Source organism: Halictus rubicundus, chromosome 5 (genome assembly GCF_050948215.1).
Source record: "Halictus rubicundus isolate RS-2024b chromosome 5, iyHalRubi1_principal, whole genome shotgun sequence".
Lineage (NCBI taxonomy): Eukaryota > Metazoa > Arthropoda > Insecta > Hymenoptera > Halictidae > Halictus > Halictus rubicundus.
In genome coordinates, this window is record NC_135153.1 from 21,247,952 (window position 1) to 21,264,547 (window position 16,596).

Sequence of the window (16,596 nt, forward strand, 5' to 3'; positions counted from 1 at the left end):
GGGCCGCAGTCAAAGGATCTACCCTACGCGCAAACAGAGCCGCATACGATAAGGAGGCATCCGCGAACAAAATGATTCGGAGGACTGCGCGACCCTGGGTCGAGAACTCGGTTCGTGTCGATCTTGGACTACTTTCGGCTGATTTCCACTCTGTTCCACCTCCCCCTCCCCCCTGCCGCCCTTACAACGCCCGTCCCTCCACCCGTTCCTCCCCCTTCGATTGAATACATAATAGATGTTTCCATTTCAGCGTGAAGAGGGAGCCGAGCACGGAAGAACCCAGCAGCCCTCTCGAGGCGACGAGTCCTGGTTCTATCCTGCGCAACAACAACGGTGAGTCTTTATTATAAATGATCTCGTCCGGGTCTCCGGTCGAATTTAAGCTCGCGACCACGCTGACCTTGTCGAATTTAAGCTCGCGACCACGCTGACCTTGTCGAATGAACAGCGAGCGACACGTTGCTTGTTCCGCTTGTCCCGGCTATATTATTCAAACAAGTCCCTGGTTTCGTGTCGCGATCAAATTGGGCCTGGCTATTAGTTCACGCTGGAAGCTGATTTTTTTTCCAGAAAAGTAGAGCAATGCGCAAGGGCAAGGGCAAGGGCAAGGGCAAGGGCAAGGGTGCTTGGGATGCTGTTCGATCTCTTTGTGTCTAACGAGTTACGCCGTGCCGCGCGCCGGTGTCGGACGTTAGAGTTCGTATTTCTTGATGCGAGGCGCCTAGGGTGCTCGATGACTCGAGTCGGGCTTTTTGTTTTTCCGTTGGGCGATAGTTTTTAGCTTTTCCGTAGGGACGCGAGTTCGAAGCACAGACCAGTTGCAACCAGAAGGTAGTAGGGAACGCAGGATCATGGAATAAAACCGCTTAGGTGGACCTCTGGTTTACGCTGAAAACTCAGTTCCCGATTCAAGCTTATCAGCCGGCCGGATGAAACCTTAGATCAGCGAATTACGTTGCGATGTTGGAGATGCGTGTCGAACGTTGTTCCCATCGCATTAGTTTTCGTTCCCGCGTATTCACCGTTTCCGATTGCGATTGCGAACACGGGCCGCGGACGATGTCGCCGAAGCGGCGCGGCGCGGCGCGGCAGCGCGCTGCCAACGATCATCGGTCTATCGTTCGCGAGCTGATCGAGGAATGCTCGACAGAAGTCGATATCCTCCTCCGGCATGTCCGCGCGCTAATAACGTGTCAGATTATAATACGCGATTTTGATTTCTCGTAGAGTGAACGAGGAGTCGCGGTGCCCGATGGAACGATAACGAATTAATAATCGGCCGTGTGTATTTTCGCTGGGCGGGCTAACAAGTGTCCTCGAAGCTCGCTCATCCGTGCTCGACACGTACATTGCTCGGTACAAGCCCCAACCCACGACCCAGTTTACCCCCGGGGGAGCTTTTGGTCTCTCGACACTGTCAAAGCTGGCGTTAATCTAAATCCAATCGCAACTCCGTCGTTCCACTATATACGTGTGTACGTACGTACGTGTACATCCGCGATAATCTTTCGCGGGACGACGAAAGAAGATGCCGCGCAAACTGGGTGGGAGTAAAATCGGGGAGAGGGAGAATGAGAACCGCTGACCAAAACCCAGTGGGATGAGACCCCAGCTGTAGCCGGTGTTGGATCGATTCAAAAGCGGCAGCAAAGCGCCCCACCCTATTATGTGTTTTCTTCAACCTCCCCCGACCCCCTCTTACCTTTCCCCTTCTGCTATCCTAGCTCTGCTACTTCTCGCGCTAAACCCCGAACCCCTCGTTCCGTTCCAACCTCTCGCGTCCCCCATGCCCCTCCTATCCCCCCCTGCACCCGCGAACGTGTACCGTTTTCCCCTGAGCTTCCTTTCCCAACCCGCACGACCCTCCTATCGCCTCCCTTTCTTTACCCTTCCTTTTATGCCGGAACGGTTTACGCCGAGCCGGAAGATCCCGGCGACCGGAAGTTCCGTTCTCCGTCGTTTCATCCCCTTCCCCCTGCCCCCTGCCCCCTGCCCCCTTGCCCCTCCTCGCGGTAATTGAATCCCAACATTTTTTCCTTCCCGAAGACCGCTTTTAACGCCACCTCGAGTATCCAACCTTTTCTACTTGACAATGAAACATCGCCCATTCAAGGGATCCACGCGGTCCCGGCCCGGACACGGAGTTTTCGAAAATCACCGATTCCGGACGAACGCGCTCTAATTGAGAAACGAGGCGAGGGTTCTTGTTTTCTCGGCGAGGAGCGAGGGCAACGATTGCGGACGGTTGACGGTGCGGCTCATCGCGGCGCATCGCGCATCGCGGCGCGGCGGTGGATCGATTCATTTGAAATTTATTTGTTTCGATCTCGTGGGAAATGCGATGTCGTGCTTAGAATGGATTTTTACCTCTCCTCCGCGTTCCACGACCGTTCCTCCGCCCCCCCCTCCCCCGCCCCCTTGGATTGCTGTTTCCCTTTGCGGCTGCGAGTCTCGAGGAGTTTGTGGAATTTATTTCGGTACGCAAATGTAGATAGCGTAATTGAATATGAATAAAGTGGATTTAGCGACTGCGCCGGATGCGCTGCTTAGTTATTATTTTTTCAATAGTTACCCTGGTATGCAGGGGATGAACGTAGCGAGAGCGCCGCCGGAGAGCGAGAAAATGGATGCTCGAAATTGCGTAACACACTTGTGACATCGTCTCTTCTCTATTTCTCAGCGAGGAAACTTATTTTGCATGCTGGTCGGCCACTTCGAAGAAACAAATATGTCGCCTTCAATGGAAATTAATAACATATATATTTAGTTGATTTTGTTCGAAATCTTCATCGCATCGATGTTACAGTGCCGGGGGGTTAATATGCTTGAAACTTTGTGGAATGATGTTCCGTAATCGAATCTCTGGTTTTCAAAACTGACTAGTGTATATTTTTACAAACTATCGATCGGTTCAAATATGATCTAACAAATATTATTCAAGCGTAAAGGCGTTTTCTGAACTGTCGTATAGACGTCCGAAAATTTAATGATCGTTCCTTCCGTTTCCGTAACTAATAAAGTCTCATAAGTCTGCATCATCTTGTTTTAACAAAACTTGCTCGATCGAGCTTACTCGATTACCCAACAATTCTCGGCAGCTCGAATTTTAGCCTTACGGAGACATTCCCGTAACCGTGGCCTCCTCGAATCGGTACTTTTTTGTTATTGCTAAAAGTTACGTCTACACATAGTTTTCTTCCGCTGCTCGGCAAGAAAGCGAAGCCGCGTACTTCTGATCCGAAATACGGCGAAAGCCGGTCCCGAGCGTTCGCCTTGTGTGGGAACAAAACTATAACGCAAACAAGATTTCCGGACAGACCTGGTCGATCAAAAGTTCGCATCGAGCGACGCATCGCCTTGGGAAAAAATAATGAATTATAGTCTCCCCTATTAGCATGCGCGTACTCGAACAATTGTACTAGCTTTGAGCAATCCGATCTCAATGTAAAGTCGCGGCTAGCCGCTCCCCTAGCCGGTCCGGTTGATAATTCTGATAAGGGTTGAACCAACACACCGGGTGCCGTTGTTCGCATCCTTGTCGCGTCAACGGAGTGTAGTGGAAGCTGGGAGGTAGAGTCTCGAAGTAACCCTTGCGATACCAGGATACCCGATCGTACGCGAGCGAGTAAATTTCACCGGTGAAACTTGATTACTCTTAATTGGCGGCGCGAGTCACTAGGTACCCGTTCCTAGGAACTCGTGCCGGTCGGGCCGGGGGTCGTTCGAACGACACCGATCGAAATGCTTTTCGAATGCTGTCGCGCATCGACAACACACAAGAGCCTCCTCGAGGTTTTCGTCGACAGTCCGTTGCGGCGGCCGATCGTTGGATTGCGGGTTACCAGCAGAGTCCGCGTAATGTAACGTAAGTACAGGCCGAACCGATCTGTATATATACATACACGCGCGAATGTAACCGGTTTCCCAGGTTCATTACACCGAGTTGCGCATCTCCTTTCCCGACAAGTGTGCGGCCGTGTGGTGGTCACCGGCAGTCGACAGACTTACTTACACGGGGACTTGATCCCTTTCCCGTGAACGCGTCCCGTCGGCCATCTTCTTCGATCCGGCCGGTCGGTCTCGATCAGGAAACGCACGATCCTCGCTGAAACGAGATAAGTCATCGAACCGATCGGCCGAACTCGATCGCTCCGGTCGATACCACCGGGACTTTCCACCATGATCCTTGCTCGCGATAACATCGATGTAATGGTCTATCGTCGATCGATCGGGCTCTACCAGGGATCTCTTCCGTGCCGGTACAACCGGCGACACGAGCTCGTGTGCCGATCTACGCGCGCACCGCCACCAAAGATATCTCTGTCTTATGGTTTCAACCGTGATATAATGGAGTGGATAGCGTCGAATATAATGCATCTATCTCGTCGATACTTGTAATACCCGAGATTAGCGACGCGAGCCGCATCTCCGGCGAAGCGTGTTCGCGCGCGCCAGTCTATCAAACCCGTCCTCTCGACGGCGACGGTGTTAACGACGAAACGAACGTAACTCGACCAACTTGGCGTTAACTCGCTCAATCGTTACGTCGGTGTAATTACGTTCGACGACGCGCCGCGCTAGCACTACTGGGTTCGGGCTAACGACTGCGCCCCGTGTTCCCTGCGTGCGTCTCCTCTCGCGCGAGACGATTAAAACCGAATCGAGATACCAGGAAATGACGATGGGGCCTCGTCCTTCTCGTCGTTGTCGTTGTCGATGTCGTTGCCGTTGCCGTTGTCGTTGTCGTTGTCGTTGTCGTCGTGCAAGTTCGCCTAATTGAATCGTCAGAATTTGCGAGCGCGACCGGGATCGTAACCACCGCTCTCCTCGTCGCCGCGTTCGTCACCCTTCCTCGCTCGTCCTCCACTACCGAAATTCTTCCAACCCCGTGTAACCGTCCCATCCCGGCGTTCTCGCCGCGCTACGTCGCGCGAGCAATCGTGCACATGCATCTCCCTCCGCAACCGCGCGGCTCGTTCGGTCGCCACGACTCTTTCCGTGCATCAAGAAATTTTCCCCGCGTGTTTCCCTCTTCGCGTCTCTTTCTCGCGTGCATCATCTCCCCCGGTGTCCCCGCCCCGTCGCGTCGACACGTTCCATCGTCTCTGTCCGTTTCTCGAGTCGCGTAGATGAGACGCATAAAGTGCCGGTACAAATTCTGTTTTAGCAGCGGGTCGAACACGGCCGACCGTTCGGCTCTCCCGGCACTTCTCGGTCAATGAACCGCGGGTTGCTGGCGAACCCAGTTGGTCCACTCGTGTCCCCCACCCCGGGTTCCATGGTTTCCTACTGCCCCCCTTCTCCACCTCCTCCTCCGCCACCACCACCGCCACAACCACCTCCACCTCCTCCTCCCTCTTGGTTCGACTCCCTACCAGCGTGCCCATGGTCCACGCTACCCCCACCGGACCGTACAAACGACACGGCTCACCTCCAACTTCAGCGTCCCCTCTCTACCCCTACGTGGTATCGTGCCTCACCCCCTCAGTCCCCTCGATACCACAGCCCCTACCATCTCCAGAACTTACCTCCGACCCAGTCATTTAATTCTTCGTCCTCTCTCTCTCTCTCTCTCTCTCTCTCTCTCTCTCTCTCTCTCTCTCTCTCTCTCTCACTCTCTTGCTCTTTTTCCCCGGTCCGCCTGTTCTTCCTGTCTCTCATTCCCCTGTGTATGAACCTTCTCTCTTTACCCCTGTTGCTGCATTACCATCGTTACCACCTCTTCTTTCCCTTGGCGCCCACCACCTCCTCCGCCCTTTTACTCGCTCTCTCGCACTCTCGCTCTCTTTCCCTACCTCGCAATCCCGCTCTCTTCCCCTACCTCGCTGCACGGCAGTCCGCGGAACCCCGCGTAATGGAAGAGCGCGGGGCGCTACGGAGCCGCGCAATGCCGTAACCCGTACGACGGAACGATGGTTTTACTTACCTCACAGGTAAGACTCTCTCTCGGCCGCGCGCGCGCGCTCGCGCTCGCGCTCTCTCGGTGGAGCGGCCGCGCAACAAGGATGACTTCAGCGGTGGATAAAGACAGATAACGCGGTTGGGTCGCGAGCGGGAAAGAAAGTGAGAGAGAAAGAGGGAGGATGGGAGAGACAGAGAGAGGGTTTGGGTGGAAGGAAACTAGAGGAACACGGCGATAGAGCGAACGAGTTGGAAAGTCGCAGGGCGCGTGCGAAAGAAGGAGAGAGAGAGAGAGAGAGAGAGAGAGAGAGAGAGAGAAGAGAGAGAGAGAGAGAGAGAGAGAGAGAGAGAGAAAGAGAGAAAGAGGGAGAGAGAGAGAGAGAGATGGTTCGCGGGCGACGAAGACGGAGCATCGAGAAACACACAGACAGGACTCGCTCTCGTCACTCGCGCGAGAGCGAGCGAGTTAGCTCGCGAGTATACACCACCGCGACTCGTGACAAACGCACGTGATCGTAATAGGGCAGCTCGCGGCTATTTGCCCGGTACCATCCCCTTTCGCCGATCGAGCCCTCGCATCCCTGTTCGCTTTGTTTTTCGAGATATTCGCGCGCGGCTGTCACCGTCGGCCACCGTCGTCGTCGTCGTCGTCATCGTCGTCGTCGTCGTCTCGCCGTTCCCGCTGCACCAGCACGTTTGCCGTGGATTCTGTTTGTATCCCGCGGTTGGCGGGACGCAGGAAGACACTCGCCGATCCATCGATCGCAGCGAAGAGGCGCGCCGCGCCGGTGGCCGCGATTCCGGGTTCGACCACGAGCGAGCAGGTCGGTGACGACGATCGACGTTCCTCCTCGTCATCGGTGTCGTCGTCCTCCTCGACGTCACACGCGACTCCTCGCGTGCACGGACAATGATCCGAATGGAATAGGATCGTTACGGGGCTGGAGTGACGTTCAATGTGTCGGATCGAGGTGATCCAAGTGGAACCTCGGAGGGACCGATGTGCATCGATTCGACCGCGATATCGTGTCCTCTCGCGCGTCCTGTGACCGCGACGCGCGATCCTGGCGATCGTTCCGTTCGAGTTCGAGTTCGAGTTCGAGTTTCGTCGTCGGCGGACTCGGGAGGATCAAGGGATTCTGTTTAGTGGTGAACGAGCCCAGCCGTGAACAGCGCTTCGAAGCGGGAACCGGTCACGCTTCGCGGATTTCTGGCCTCGTCATTCTCCGCGACCGGTGTCTGGTCGCATCATCCTCCTGTTGTCCTGGAAGGACGGGGCTCGATCCTTAAGGCCGGCCGTTTAAATCCGCTGAAAACTGCGATCGAGAAACGCCCGGCTGGATGCCGGCGTGTTTTCAGCGGCGAACCGTGCAGGTAAAACGCGTCGAGCGTGGCTCGCTCGTTCGCTCGTGCCTTTCTTCCCTTTATCCCGAACGAGAGTCGCCTCGCCTCGCCTCGCCGCGCCGCGAATAATTCTCTCGATGAAGTTGCTAAAGCCTGTCCGTGCACCGTGTTTTCGATTGTCCGGCGAAACGAGGAGGATCTCGGTGTCGCGCGAGAACCGGCCGTCGACATGCCGAAGCAACAGGGCGAGAAGCTAGAACACAAAAATCATCTATGGATCTTTGGCGTTTATCTGTTCTTGCGTAGTTCGTGGATTTGCGGCGCATTATAGTCGCCGACTCGTTCCAGAAATCCTGGATCCGTGTGGCACGCTCGTAGGATATAGTGCAATCCTGGTAGGGTTACTTTAACTTGCCAGGATCGAAGGATCATTCGATCACGATCCATGTGTTCTAGAATAATTTTGTCCTCTGGTTGGCATGAATTAACCAAGTTCTTTTTTTCTGCTGGTTTTCACCAGTTCCGCGAGTGTGCGGAGTTTTCATCCAGAATTCTTGAACACGTTATATAATTCTTGCGCAACGGCAACGTATATCACGCAGAACCACCAGGAAGTATTAAACTACGTCGATCGCGGCGACAAAAGACGAGATATTTCAATCTCCCTGGGTGAAGGAATTTCCGGAAGACGAACAGTTTGGTGGCCGGTCGCGGAACGATTAAGAACGTGAACGAAAAGGAGGGGCGAGGGGGAGTGGGAACTATAAATTTATTTCGCCTAGTTTTCCACGGGCCCGAGCACGTGGCGCGATCGAGATCCAAGAATACGTGTCAGCTAGCGATGGGACCAGGCATCGCATACGCTCGCGAATATCGATCAACATAATCTGTGGGTTGAATAAGTTTTCGTAAACATAAAAAAGAAATTAAAAAAAAAAAAAGAAAACAGGGACAAATAATTGACTTATGTATGGAAATTAGCAAGACCGGAACAATGTCTAGAATACGCTCAATGTCTTTTTTAGGAAGAGTGTTCCCGACGAACGAATTGCATTTATTGTGAGAACGAGGTCACAGTTTGAACAATGAATTCTATTTTCGTGAAATAAATCTTCCCGGTGAAATCATTCTTTTCGAATCAAGAAATTATGTTTGTTGCGTCGATACGTAAGTTGTGGCTGCACGCTAACCCAATAGATAGCAGGTAAACATTAAATGTTTTGCTTTAGAAGTAATAGCTCGAGTCAACTTTCTAACACCGCAGCAACCAATCGATTAGACGCGTGAGAGATTAGATTGATCACCTCAAACTAGTCTAAAAAAATTTTTCTTTCCATTCACGTTCAACACGATCGCGTCCATCATTCGTTTTGCAACAGCCTTTATGGTTGTATTTTCTCAAATCGAACGTACACTCTTTATAAAACGCTGAGAAGCTTGATAAACAAAAATCAATAAAAACATAGATAACTATTTTCGATACATGTTATTATCTCTACGACGTCGACTAAATCTTGAAATATTGTTTCGTACAAAGACGAGTGTTTCATCAACTATCTCCAATAGTTTTTCAAATATTTCTACCCTGGTCTGCTTATGGACGGGAGTGGTATTTCGTCGCCGCGTTCGGTCCCATCGCTAAAGCGCGATGGCTATCGCCTTGGATCCGATTTTGATAACTCGCGGCAAGGTGAACGCACTGAGTTGTGACGTGGATGGAACGCGGAACCCGGCAGGCGTTGCAGGAGACAAATGACCGTCTCCGGGGCCGCGAAACCGCCGCGCCACGCCGCGCCGTTCGGCCCGTAGCTTCGCGAGCCGCGTAATTTCGCGAGCGCGAGCGATCCGCAACGGGCTTTGCCGTGGCCCGTCCCGTGCCTATGCAAATGCTAATTCCCGATTACCGTTTTTCCCTCGTGCCAAATCATGATTCACTCGATTTATAAATCATCCGCGCCGGATTATACCGCGGGTAATGTATATCCTGCTACGGGATACACACCCCCCCTCTCTCTCCTCCCCTCTCTCTCTCCCTCTCTCACTCTCTCCGACTTTGAATCATTGCTCGCGTGATTTCACCCTTTTGACCAGCGCGCGCGAGCCGACAGAGTCGAAAAGACTATTCGCCAAGACGCCTACCTAGCTGCGAAGCAGTCGTAATGCCACGATACGATGCGGTGTGTTCGGTTGGAATGAACTTCCTCGAGGTGTTTCAATTAACAGCCGGAGAGTCAGGCAATTTCGTTTGCGGAAAAAAGCGACGCCGTTGGCGGAAATGGTATAGGGAGATGGAAATGCTGGGTTGGAACGAAAGGTCGTAGGGTTCTTAATAAATAGATAGAAGTATAGTATAAATAGATAGAAACGATTAAATATTTTGTTCCACATTGGTTCACGTTACATGAGAAACGCTTAAAAAAATGCAAACAAATATCTAGAACCAAAGATACTACCTGTGTTCAAAACGTAGAGTTCAGACAATGCCTTTTAGGAGATACAGCCGTGTCGCGTTGCGGGTCGAAGCTAGACGCGTTCGCGAAACTCCGCGAACATTCATTTCAATTCCATGCGAACAAAACATCGCGGGAGCTGGTACGAGTGTAGGCATCGACGATTCGCTTCATCCGCTTTCATTTCACCGATTACCAACCTGATCGGAGCATCGAAATCACTCTACGGCGAGAAAAACTTTTACATAACGGATCCGACTTCGAGGATTTCTCAGTTACGAACCGAGCACCGCCCGGTTCACGTAACAATGCCAAAGTTACGCAAAATCTAAATCAAACAGAAAGGGGGGGGGGGGAGAAAAGCCAGGTCAAGACTTGTTCCCTTACTCTAATTTCCCCTTTTACCGCGCTATTCCCCAACGTTTCCGCCGTGGCCCGGTCACGTGACGCGTTTCGTCTGTGTCGTACATACTCCGGTACTCACAGAGAGAGAGAGAGAGAGAGAGAGAGAGAGAGAGAGAGAGAGAGAGAGAGGGAGAGAGAGAGAGAAAAAGGGTAACTTTTTCCCCTCAATTCGTGCTCCCTCCCCTCGTCTGGCGATGCTGCTTCGCATATGAAATGACCGATTTCAGAATGCAAATTTTATGAAGTGTATCAATCAGGAAATACTATTGTAATCTATAGGTTTATCATACAAGAGGCATAAACTAAAGTATTACTAGCTGTTTCCTCAGAATCTAATGAAGATATCCACTTCATTTTCTAAAAAATTGAATGGTTAAAGGGTGCTAATAGCTATTAAATCTTGCAGTTGTCTGAAATGGCTAACATTTTGTATTTTGAAGCATCGAAGCAACCAGCCGATGCGCACAAAAATGTTTTCCTAATATACAACTCGGAAACTTCGATTTTGGCCAGGAAAAAAGGAGTTTCCAACCGATTGTGCGGTGCGTCGTCGCGGACCTTCACCGGCAGCCCTGAAATGTTTAATGAATTCTACGCCCGGTCGCGTCAGTGGCTACCTCATTCGGAATTCAAAGCGTGGTTCCGCGGCGATTGTGTCAGACTTCGCGTCGGGTACAATGTATTTCATAATAACGTCTCCCTCGGTGCTCACGGCCCGGTATTTATGAAAATCGTCGATCGTCGATCGAAAAGTTTCGCGTGCGCGCTCGCCGAGCAAAATATTTGAGACTTACGAGAGTCGCCGCGTAACGAACCTCCGGGAAAGAGAGGAAAACAAAAAAATACATTGAGAGAGAAAGAGAGAGGGGTGTAGGAGGGGAGGGGAGTAGGAACAGAGGAAGAGAGATACAGGTAAGGAAATTGCGAAGGAGAACGCACAGGTAAGAAGGAGAGGCTGAAGAAGGAGTGGGGGTAGGACGCGTTGTTGGAGGGGGTTAGCGACCAAGAGGAAGGTGGGACGAGCCAGGAGGAAGTCAACGTCCGAAGATTACGGCAATGACATTCGCTTTTTCTCACTCTCCTCCTCGTGTTCCACTCGGGCACGTTGTCCTCTTCCTTTCGCGATCTTTTCCTCTCTTTCGATGTTCGCTGCTCGCTGCTCGCCGCTCGCCGCTCGCCAGGCTCTCGTTCCCGTTTCTCTCGGTACGCGGAAAACATAACAGATACCGAGACGTCTTCGGCGATGTTCGGCAATCGGTTTGCGAACGATCCGATCGGACACACTGGGAACACTAGATCGTTCTGCAATCAGTGATATTTTTTTTCACCGGTTTAGGCTACTCCGTGATTCGGCTATTCTACAATATCTTGATCAGATTCGATCGGTTCGTTTCACTTGGCTCTTTCGTCTGTCGTTGAGGAGTGGAACGACTTGTAGCAAGATGGCGAGGCTGTAAATCACGGTGGACCTACATAGTAATACCTTGGCACCATTACCATTGACTACCAGATTTTATCTTTTAAGGAAATTAATCACAGAGTTGACACCAAAATATCTAATGTTCGATAAAAAGTATCACAGCAGACATTTTTCTGAAATCCATAGAAGTATAGGACTTACAGTACAATTTTTCAATTAAAATTCAAAGATAAAATTAATATATTCATTTATAGTATAAGTTACCTCAAAAATTAGCAAAAAGTAATAAAACACAATGGAAAATGGGTTATCGAGTAAATCTATGAATGTATATCTTAATTTTATCATTGAATTTTAATTTAGAAACGCTACGAATTCCGTTCCAACACAATAGTGTTTAACACTATTTGTTGTTTATATTATTAACTATTAGTTGTTTTATAAAAATGACAAGAAATTTATTTAATAATTTCCGACGGAAGCATCTTTATAATTTCAACAATTAAATGTGAAACCGGTCATTCGAGCGGTCGTGGTACGGATAGTGTTAAAGTCTTTCTGGGACACCAATTACGTCGTTAACACTAGGTTTACGAGGCACTAAAAGCGATGATTTTACATTGTTGTACGAAAACAATATACGAGTTAATCTATCCGAAATTTCCAGCCATTCGTTTTATAATATGAATCCAAAGAAACAAATTTGTCGAATAATTCCTGCTCATCTTTACAAATCTCGATGTTCGTAAATTAAAAATATTACAAATATTAGAATATTAGGAAGATATTAGTGTAAACCTAGTGTTAACAAAGTGTTTATATTCAGCAAACACAATTGACCTAATCCTCTGATTGTCGCTTCTAATCTTTCAATGATACTATGTAACTAACAAACAGCGGGAATAGAGCGCAATGGAAGTAACTTTCAACGTAAAACCATTAACAATCAACATTGTGTGCTCGTAAAGAAAATCCTCTCGAACGGAGATCCGCTAAATAGATCAAAGAAAGGTTTCTGCATGCTCTTTTCCCTTTCCTTTCCATACGGTCGCGTCCGGTACCGCGCATTATATCCCCTTTTGTTTCTGATTTTCCTTTCGTTTTGATTTGTCTTTCAGCGATGGGTAGCGCGGTAAGCGAGGGCACCACAGATCCACTGAAAATCGCCGGGAAATGTCGCGCTTGCGTTACACGAAAAAAGTTTCTCCCGTAAGAACGTCCCCTTGCACCGTTGAGCGAGGTGGATAAGGAGAAAGAGGTAAACGCGAGTTTGACGCGAACCAAGGGAGCAAGGGAGACGGAGAAACGGAGGGAGAGAAAGAGGAAAACCTGATGTGAAACGTAGAAACACAAGGATCGAAAGAAAGAAAGAAAGAAAGAAAGAAAGAAAGAAAGAAAGAAAGAAAGAAAGAAAGAAGGTAAGAAAGAAAGAAAGAAGCAAGGAAAAGCGGAGTGCGGCGACCAGACCTCGTGCAAAAAACAAAATAATGGGTTGAACCCTGTTGCCGGACGTTTTTATTTTCGAAGCGGAAACCCGGAGAAGAAGAACGAGGAAAAGACGAGGGAAGATAACGAGACGCCGATGAGAACATGCCCGCGCGGCAAGACGACGAGATCGTCTCGAACAATGCTGAACCTCTTTCGAAGATCGCGATCCCACGGATTTTCGCAGCCCGCGGCGAACACGGAGCTAACGAGACGGGTATCCTACGGCACGAGGTTGTGACACGGTGTCAGTGAAGTGTGAATTTTTATTTTGTCTCTTTTTTTCGCTTGGCAGCCCCACCCCACCCCACCAGTCCGCCAGTACGTTCGTCCCGGTCTACTCCGAAGGATCGATCCATTGCTTTCGATCGTCGTCGTGTCCTCCCTAACGGTTCGCCTTGAGCCGATACGCCGCTCGCGATCCACGCGTTCTCCGGAATCGATAGAAAAGAAAAGTTCCGGGTGGCGTTCGTTATTCGCGAAAGTTTCGCAAGAAACTCCGTCGTCGGACGCGTCGAAGAGGATTCCTCGCGATCGGCATCGAACAGATAGAAAAAAACGTTGCGTCGCTCGGGCCAGTAATAGAGTGTGCGACACGCGTAATCGTATCGAGATCGAGCGACGCGCGCGGCTCAAGGTCACCGAGAACCATTGCCCCCGGGCCCCGGTCCCCGGTGTCTGGGAACAACGAGGGACCGTATGAATCGGAGCAATACGGTGCCGCCGGACGCGTCCCGAAGACTGCTCAGACTACCTGACGCGGAACAACAGGCTGGTCCGACGAGACGTGCCGAAATCGTTTGGCCGCGCGTACAATTTCATTGAGAATCCACCGGGGGGAGCAGCAAACCTCGGGGGGTCATCGACCTCGACGAACCAGCTTGCTCCGTTCGAGAGGAACGCTTCCGCGGAACCGTGGCATCGGGGGACCATCTTGGCTCGGATATCTTGAAGAGAATTGTCCTGGCGGTGAGGTGACCCCGGCCCACGAAGGAACGCGGGAGCTGCTCGAAAACCGTGGTGCCAGGACCGATGAAAACGGTCCCGAGGAGCGAGTTCGTCGCGAGCGAGCGCGACCCCTTTGTTGGCTCGGTGCACGATATGAAAAGGTAACGGAGTCGAAGGTGGATGTGCATCGCGTCGTGGACTGGATCTTCCACCGGTCGTAGATAAACGAGTACGTGTACGGATGTGACACGCGATTCGTGGATAGCTAGCAAGAGGTCTCGAGGAAACGCTTTCGAGACTGTCGTGCGACGCTGCGGATCTAATGGATAACCGATACTCTATCCTCTATCGAGCAAAGAAGACTCGACGCGCCGCGCCGTAACGATTGTTCGGGAGTTCGCGGTGGGTTCGCAGTGCTTTCCTTCGGGGCATCGTTGTTCGAAAGGAGTCATTAGTTAGATTTTTTTCAGGACCGTGCGAGCACGTATCATCGGAGAAGTTACTCGTCGTCGTTGTTGTCGTTCGAATAACAATCAGTTACGAGTAACCGAGCGGACCAAGATTGAAATCGGCAATCAGTAGTGCGGCGTGTACGCGAATGGTGACCGCAGTTGGTACCGAGGTGCACCATCGCCGGCGTCATTTTCTCTCCGTACAATGGACGTTTTCAAAATCGACCAGTCGCTGAGCGCGGGTTTGGGTAGCGCCCCGGCGCCGGATACCCTTACGCCGGAAGTGTCGTTCGACGCCGGTAGTGAGTTCAATCTGAGCTTCTTCGACGGACCGGAGGAGAACAGCACACAGGGATTCAGCGATCCCGGATCCGTTGGTAGTGCCAGCGCATCCCCGCCACCAGGGACACCCGGCACCATCCCCGTTAATCCCCCGAACGCTGCTCTACCGATAGTCCAAGTGCCCTCTGGCATCGTCATTAAGCAAGGTTTGTTTCATTTATTTCATTTCATTTCATTTCATTTCATTTCATTTCATTTCATTTCATTTCATTTCATTTCATTTCATTTCATTTCTTTTCTTTCCTTTTCTTTTCTTTTCTTTTCTTTTCTTTTCTTTTCTTTTCTTTTCTTTTCTATTCTTTTCTTTTGATTTTGATTTTGATTTTGTTCACCGTTCTCGCTCCTTTTGTCAGGTCGAAGCGAGACTTGGTTCGGTTTTTCGAAAACGTGATCACACATACATATATGTCCCTTTTTCGCTTTACTTTTTTCCCCCCTGCCGGCTGCTGGGAATGAAGAACGTGTTCCGAAACGTCTACGCTACATTGTGTTTGCGAAACTGATTGTCAGCAAAAGACTGGTTTTCGGACAAAGTCGGACAATAGCTGTCCACCCTGTTTTCCTTTCGCACGTACTTTCAGCTCGAAACAGCTGGAGCGGGTTAAACAGCTATTACGATAACCGGTGTGTTTCTACTCTCGAGAAACGGATTATAGATTTGGACATTTCCGAAAGTCCGTGGTCCATGGCTAAGGATTTTTGAATAGATACTTCAACGGCAACAGCAATCGCAATCGTGAACCAACAAATCGGTAACGTAATCTAATAATTTCATTTGAAATTGTTACATAAAATAACATAAATTGGAACTCCTATTGAAACACCTATTAAAAACACAATTTATGGAAATCTTATTAAACGGGTTTCGGTAGACAAAGTGTTATGTAAACAATTTTTGGGCAATTCTTTAACCAACTAAAAGTTCTGGAACAGTTCACGGTTTTTTACTTCTAGAGTTTCTCATTTTGTGATTTTCTTTTTTTCGAACCCTGTCCATAGATTACCATAGATTGCCATAGATTGTTCCGTATTTGCTTTCAAGTATATCGTTTTATTGTGCGACGGGTTTTGAGCGCGCGGCAAGAAATGCTACTTCGAATGGCGCAACGTTTCCGTGTTATTGTTACGTGTTGCCGAGTTTAGTAACATGTTCGGATTTAAAACGTGAACGGGCCGTTATGAAAGCGGACAGAGTAAAAAGCGTGGCTGGCATTTCATTACGGAACCAGGAAAGGTGTAATTGATTGATTCAATTTTCCGGTTGACGGCCGCGGGTGCAGAAGCAGGGGGGCTAGTATTTGGTGTTATTGGAAACAGATTTCGATATTATTGCTGGACGTTGGGTGAATGCGTGGGCGTGCGGAGGCACCGATCTCCGCGTTCTACGTATGTACGTGCGCGGAATACGGGCATCGTCGGGACGATCGTCCGCGGGATAGTTTGCTTTTGACAAACTGGTCGAGGTGGAATTCAGTCTGTCAAAGTTGCGAATATTTGCTACGCGACGTATCTCCGTAGCAAAGAGTGCGAGAAAGTTGTTTCGAAATCAAGAATTCGACGCGAGGAAAAGTGTACGAAAAGGAAAGCGGCGTAAAAAGGTGTTTACGTTTGGGCATTGGTTAAAATACCGTCGCGCGTCGGTTATGATTCTCGTCGCCGCGAGAATCCGATATTTTTGTTAGGTAGAATGCGAGAAAGCAGTGTCGCCAGGTCAGGGGAATTGACTCGAATCGACGTCGAGGGGCGTACAGCTACCCTCTCTCCGCCGTAATCGGGTCAGTCACGACGCAGACGCGGACGCGACGCGAATCGGGTGCGCGCCTCACGTCACGTGACCGGTCCGTGGCGG

At 50.3% G+C, this 16,596-nt stretch overlaps 1 protein-coding gene across 2 annotated transcripts in view; it reads left to right on the plus strand.

Annotated features, from left to right (window-relative positions):
- The window catches only part of Eip78c (Ecdysone-induced protein 78C), a 110,120-nt gene that overhangs the window by 5,160 nt on the left and 88,364 nt on the right, over positions 1-16,596 (plus strand). Inside the window, exon 2 of one of the 2 annotated variants that reach the window (XM_076788794.1) lies at positions 251-333. In XM_076788794.1, the coding sequence (XP_076644909.1) occupies positions 251-333 (83 nt within the window). Of the gene's footprint in view, positions 1-250; positions 334-14,489; positions 14,894-16,596 lie in introns of those variants that run through there. The other variant, XM_076788793.1, reaches the window with a different exon arrangement.